Source organism: Physeter macrocephalus, chromosome 6 (genome assembly GCF_002837175.3).
Source record: "Physeter macrocephalus isolate SW-GA chromosome 6, ASM283717v5, whole genome shotgun sequence".
Taxonomy (NCBI): domain Eukaryota; kingdom Metazoa; phylum Chordata; class Mammalia; order Artiodactyla; family Physeteridae; genus Physeter; species Physeter macrocephalus.
Genome location: NC_041219.1, coordinates 48233517 through 48240473, shown reverse-complemented (window position 1 = coordinate 48240473; position 6957 = coordinate 48233517). Strand labels below are relative to the sequence as shown.

General features: G+C 40.1%; 1 protein-coding gene across 1 annotated transcript in view; it reads left to right on the top strand.

The window, feature by feature from the left end:
* The window catches only part of SMC1B (structural maintenance of chromosomes 1B), a 90859-nt gene extending 86573 nt beyond the window's left edge, over positions 1-4286 (top strand). Inside the window, exons 24-25 of the mRNA XM_007128758.2 lie at positions 2740-2850; positions 4197-4286. Coding sequence (XP_007128820.1) covers positions 2740-2850; positions 4197-4286 — 201 coding nt within the window. The remainder of the gene's footprint in view (positions 1-2739; positions 2851-4196) is intronic.
* Positions 4287-6957: the final 2671 nt, after the last annotated feature.

Genomic DNA, 6957 nt, shown 5'->3' with positions numbered 1-6957 from the left:
AGATTGCTTTTGCTATTTGGGGTCTTTTGTGTTTCCATACAAATTGTGAAATTTTTTTTTCTAGTTCTGTAAAAAATGCTAGTGGTAGTTTGATAGGGATTGCATTGAATCTGTAGATTGCTTTGGGTAGTAGAGTCATTTTCACAATGTTGATTCTTCCAATCCAAGAACATGGTATATTTCTCCACCTATTTGTATCATCTTTAATTTCTTTCATCAGTGTCTTATAGTTTTCTGCATACAAGTCTTTTGTCTCCTTAGGTAGGTTTATTCCTAGATATTTTATTCTTTTTGTTGCAATGGTAAATGGGAGTGTTTTCTTAATTTCACTCTCAGATTTTTCATCATTAGTGTATAAGAATGCCAGAGATTTCTGTGCATTAATTTTGTATCCTGCTACTTTACCAAATTCATTGATTAGCTCTAGTAGTTTTTTGGTAGCATCCTTAGGATTCTCTGTGTATATATCATGTCATCTGCAAACAGTGACAGCTTTACTACTTCTTTTCCGACTTGTATTCCTTTTATTTCTTTTTCTTCTCTGATTGCTGTGGCTAGAACTTCCAAAACTATGTTGAATAAGAGTGGTGAGAGTGGGCAACCTTGTCTTGTTCCTGATCTTAGTGGAAATGGTTTCAGTTTTTCACCATTGAGAACAATGCTGGCTGTGGGTTTGTCATATATGGCCTTTATTATGTTGAGGAAAGTTCCCTCTATGCCTACTTTCTGCAGGGTTTTTATCATAAATGGGTGTTGAATTTTGTCAAAAGCTTTCTCTGCATCTATTGAGATGATCATATGGTTTTTCTTCTTCAGTTTGTTGATATGGTGTGTCACGTTGATTGATTTGCGTATATTGAAGAATCCTTGCATTCCTGGGATAAACCCCACTTGATCATGGTGTATGATCCTTTTAATGTGCTGTTGGATTCTGTTTGCTAGTATTTTGTTGAGGATTTTTGCATCTATGTTCATCAGTGATATTGGCCTGTACTTTTCTTTCTTTGTGATGTCTTTGTCTGGTTTTGGTATCAGGGTTATGGTGGCCTCATAGAATGAGTTTGGGAATGTTCCTCCCTCTGCTATCTTTTGGAAGAGTTTGAGAAGGATGGGTGTTAGCTCTTCTCTAAATGTTTGATAGAGTTCGCCTGTGAAGCCACCAGCCAAGTCCCGGACCTTGCTTTTTAAACATGTCACAGTGTAGATAAGAATAGCACATCAACACCACACCCACAAAAGTTAGAAAACAAACCAAAGTCCCCTGAACCTTGTAGAGAACAGGCAAGAGCCTCATTCTGTGACCTACCAGAGACTTCAGGATTACTGGGGGAAGAAGAAAACATGGGAAGAAAAGAAAATCTTGATTTGTCTGTCTTGAATGCCAGCCAGTCTGCATCAGCTAACTGGACTTCCATAGCCTCACTCATTTGGGAGAGATTTCCCCTCAGAAGGTTAATTTTAGTACTTTGTATCCCATACCCTTTGTGTGTGGTGTGTGTTGGGGGGGAGTCCAGCACTGTGGACTGCCCCTTCTCTCTAGCGTTTAAGGGATCCGTATCTTCTAGCAAAATTTAGATGTTCGTATTAGTGGCATCTTCACATACTAGGTCTTTCTTAAGACTCTTTTCTATTTGCACCTATCCTACGTACTAAAAGCCTCTTAATTTTCAGTTTCCCTTTGAGATTTATGTTTCTGGCGCCCTGTTGCTGAATTGAGTATGAGCAGTGATGTGATATGAGCAACTATGAAGGAGCTTCCACTCCCTCTTGTGATCAGGGCGCCCAGCATTTATCATCGGCAACTCTCCTAGCAAAATGCACGCCTTATGTATTTGCATCCCATCTCCTCTTCCATTCTGTCAATATCCCAAGACTTTTTAAAGACCTCTATCATAGTGGCTGCCATTGCCTCTAATGCAGCAGTTCCTTTTATGAATTCAGCCTCTTAGCCCAAAGCCCTTTCCCTCCTCTCTCCTCATTCACCTCAGCTAGTGACTCACTCAACTGAAGCTGCCATTCCTGCTTCCAAAACTTGTGTCCTTAGTATCTTGGGTGCAGTCAGGACCAATACACATGGAGAAGACACCCTCTGGGCTTGCAGAGAGATCCAGGGAGTTGGCAACTATCTTGTCAAACTGTGGTTTGAGTCTAAGTTCTTTATCATTCGCCAAATTCTGAGTAGTTTGTTCACCAAGACCCATTTCTATCCAGTCTGTCTTGTTCTTATTTCTCATTCCTTGGAATTAAGCCTCTTGAAGGAGCTGTTGAGCTCCCCTCTAACCAAATGAGTTGATTATGGATTATGAATACATATATAATCGCCATATTTTTCCCATCCTGAGGCTTTGTTGGCAATATAGGAAGTTGGAAGTTTAAATACCAGCCCTTCTTCACCCTCATAAAATATCTGAGTGGTAGTTTTATCTTGTTGTAAAGGTTGATTTCATATTCACGTGATAGTATCATAAGTTAGAGCTTTATTCTTAAAAAAATATTCTTCCAAGTTTTCAGTTATAGAGTTAATGAGGTTTATATTTTTTTACTAACCTCTTATTTTACAATCTGAGCTATTTCCATTTCTGCAGTTGTAGTGGATTTACTGAATTAACAGAAAGGGAAGTAAGTGCCTTGTCACCTAAAATGGGCACATTCAGAGACATGCAGAATCACTGTCCTCAAGACCCCGAGAAACGAGGCCTTTCTTTACTGATGAAATGTGTGCTTTCTGCTTCCTCCCAGGTATCCAGTTATATCAAAGAGCAGACTCAGGAACAGTTTCAGATGATAATCATTTCCCTAAAAGAGGAGTTATATTCCAAAGCTGATGCACTGATAGGCATCTATCCAGAGGTAAAGATAGGTAAATGGGGGAGAGGAATAAAATCACCTTAGAGTGTCCTGACAGCACAATTATAAGTTCCTAGTGAAGTCTATAGATACTGTTTGATTTCTGCAGTTTATAAATATAGGCTTTAATGATTTAAATAAGACTTAACAGTAACTACTCAGATATTTTTCCATGGCAGTACACAGAAATTTAAGATATATTTTAGTGAAAAAGCAAATCGAAAATTGCAGAACAGTATGATAATTGTTTATAAAATAATAGTACATATTAACTTAGGATAAATTGTCGATATTGTATTTCATATTTCTGTAATGTTTGAATGTTTTAGGCAAAAACAAATGCATTGTGGTAGAACAAGGAACCATTTATCTTCCAAAACTAACAAAGGAAAAAAAAACAAAGAAATTGACAAGTTCCAAGTTGTATAATAACTTCTAGAATTCAAACACACCTTTCTTGAGCCACTGAAAATACTTACCTGAGCTAATGGAGCAGGGCAACTCATTCAATTCTTGGACAATTAGGTTTTACTTCCTGAGTTTTCCTTTAAGCTAAGATAAAAATTCATTTCCCTTCCTGTGCCTAATTAATGTCAGGGGATCACTGGAAATATGCTGCCGGAGAGAAATGGAAATTCTCATTACCAGTGTAGGAGAGGGATAAAATCTTTTCCTACCCAACCCAGGTTCTCTGGCTGGGGCCCTGTAAATTAGACCAGCAATAGATAGATTAACAAGAGAAAAACAGGTTATTAATATGTGCATCATGTGTGCACACATGGGTACACCCAGCAATGAGTAACTCAAAGGGGTGGCTAAAACTTGGACTTATATACCATCCTAGGCTAAAATAAGGAAAAGAGTCTTGGGGCTTCTGGACAGGGGAGGCAAGTGATGGGAAGGTGACCAGGAAAAGTACAGTAAACAAGGGCTGTTCAGTCAGATTTGCTCTGCAGATTCAGGTGCCTTCTCCACTGATAAAGAGTTAAGAGTGGAAAGGGTGTCATCTTTTACATAAATGTAAACTTCCTTTAGCAAAAGGAAAACTTGTGCCTGGTTTTTGGAGCTTTATCTACATCTGCTGGTTTTCAGTAGCCTCTGGCTCAAAACAATCCATATGCAAAAGAGGCATATTTTCGGGTGGCATATTCTGGTACCCTTTACCAGATTAATACAAAAAATAAATAAAGCTGATGTAAATGCAGAGAAGTAATACCTTTTTAGGTGGCTATAAGGAGGTTCCTTTTTAAATGCAAATCTAGACTCACTAATGGCTCTTATTTTACATTTAATAGCACTTATTCCTTAAGTAAAGGAACTGACTTTTAACTGTCTTCTCTCCATTTCAGCATGATGACTGCATGTTCAGCCGAGTTTTGACCCTAGATCTGTCTCAGTATCCAGATACTGAAGACAGAAAGCAGCAGGAGGCCCGTTAGGAGGCAGAGTGCCCCTGTGCTGTTAGGAGCAGAGTCACGCAGCAGCCGGGCTAGTCACCGTTCTCACTCTGCCGTTCAACCCCACACCACTCTTGAGTGACAGACTTCTGGAGCAAAAGCTAGACAGCCTGTGTGCCATTTATGAAAAAGCTTAATTGCTACCAGGCAAAGATGCTGTAGCTCCCTTCCATTAAGGCGTGCTCAGGCCCCATTCCAGTAGGTAGTATTTGTGAGAGTTAGCTCCTGAATGAGTTTAAAAAAGAAACAACCATAGTTTTAACTTCCATTTTGAAAGCCAGTCAGAAAGTTTTCAAATCCTGCATCATCTTTACTCTGATCTCACCTTGTATGTTTAAGTAATCTTTAAGGGAAACTCTTAGTTTCTAAATATGCTAGTTATAAGGTGTTAAACCTGTGTTTTATGGAAAATTATTTCAGAGGAACTGAAGTCAGTATTGAAAATGCCAATAAAAAAGTCTAATTTCAAATGTCTGCCATCTACAGTTTTAGAAACAAAACTTTAAGGTGAAATTAAATTATGTTTGCTTCAATGCAATTTAAATTTCTCTGAATATAATTTCTGTTAAGGAAACATTGAAGAACACAGGTTTTCCCAAGTAACAACTGACTTCTCCACTTAAACAGTCGTCCTTATTATCTGTGGGCATCACGCATGCCAAAATCCAAGCACGCTCAAGTCCCTTATTTAAATTGGTATAATATTTGCATATAACCTATGCACATCCTGTCATATACTTTAAATCATCTCTACATTATTTATAATGCCTAATACAATGTAAATGCTATGTAAATAGTTGCCTGTGTGCAGCAAATTCAAGTATCGCTTTTTGGCATCCTTTTTCCCCCGGCTATTTTTTTTTTTTTGGCTGTACCATGTGGCTTGCAGGATCTTATTCCCCCAACCAGGGATCGAACCAGGAATAGAACCCGTGCCCCCTGCAGTGGAAGCACGGAGTCCTAACCAACCACTGGACCACCAGGGAATTCCCTTTCCTATTTTCAATCCAAGGTTGGTTGAATCCACAGATGTAGAACCCATGGATACAGAAGGCCCACTGTACATTGTTTGTTAGGGGTAGGAAAGAAAGTTGCAGAATTTTCAATAGTACTTCATTTCCATTTAAAAATGGAATTAAAAAATTCTAAGGTGTTGGTGGTCTTGTATTTAAGGTTGCTTTGGGCCCAAGTGCTAATTAATTAATCAAGGAGTGGCCTCCTGAAGTAATGCCATCGCTTTTGAACAACATTCATTATTTCAGGTAAAAAAAAATTTCAGGTAAAATTATTGCTCTCCTGTGCTCCATCAGCAATAGTCTCTAAGAACTTGAGATAGCAGAAGCCACTAGTCCTTCGTTCCTTTTTTTAGTGCTGGTAATACCATCTAAATCACCGCTGGCTTCTGCCTTGAAAGGCATCAACTTTACATTGAAATGTCCCTTCGGTGACACAGGAGCTCAGTGTAGGCCCTTTTCTCTGCCTGGGCTGTTCTGTCTCGTAACTTGGACTCGTGGATTGCCGGTGCTCCTTGAGTAGGATCGCTGCTCTAACGCAGGACACCCATATTCCTGAAAAGCCCGGCGCCATGCAAAAGTACACAATGAAAACCACCGGGTGATGGGAAACATGGGGTCCAAAAAAAAAAAAGACAGGAACTTAATAAATAGCTGGTTTTATACACACTAAATAATAGTTAAGAAATTCACAAATACGACAGCATATACGGCACTTCATCTCAAAAACACTCAGACGTTGGCTTGTGAAGTGGGCAACCCATCGGGTGAAACTTGCTGCTGAGGTCGAGTTGGGGGAAGGAGGCTTGTCTGAGGGAGCTGGCCAGGGCTGAGGGCTGGGCGGTGTATCCCCCGCAGCTCCGTGCAGCCAGCTGCAGTCTCCCGCTTTCACCTAGAGCAGGCCCAGCAAACTTCTTTAAAGGCCAGAGAGTCATACGTATTTCAGGCTTCGATGAGGAAGCAAGAAGGCTATTGTGTAGGTGTCTGTATAACTATTATTTAAAATATGGGCTTCCCTGGTGGCGCAGTGGTTGCGCGTCCGCCTGCCGATGCAAGGGAACCGGGTTCGCGCCCCGGTCCGGGAGGATCCCACATGCCGCGGAGCGGCTGGGCCCGTGGGCCGTGGCCGCTGAGCCTGCGCGTCCGGAGCCTGCGCTCCGCGACGGGAGAGGCCACAACAGTGAGAGGCCCGCGTACCGCAAAAAAAAAAAATAAAATAAAATATAACCACTTAAAAATGTAAAAACTATTCTAGCTTGAGGCAGCAAACAAATCCATACTTAGTCACTCCCTGACCCAGTGTTTCTCAGAGACAAAATTATAAATAAGTGAACGAGTTATGCTCAGATTGTTTTCTTTCTAACATATCAATCTTGTTGGAATAAATTTGCATTTTAAAATAAGAATCACAGCAGAACGGACTAGATATATTCATTCATTACAACAAGGCGGCCTCCAGATTCTTCAGCATGGCACTCAGAGCTCGCCTTGAACTGGCTCTACTTTACTTTTCCAGTTTTATATCCTGTTTCACATCATTTTCCATGCTTGTAATATTGCTACACCCAATGTATGACCCACTTTGAAATTCACATATCTTGCCCAGATTGCACTTTATAAATGTGTCTTTTTTAAAAAAA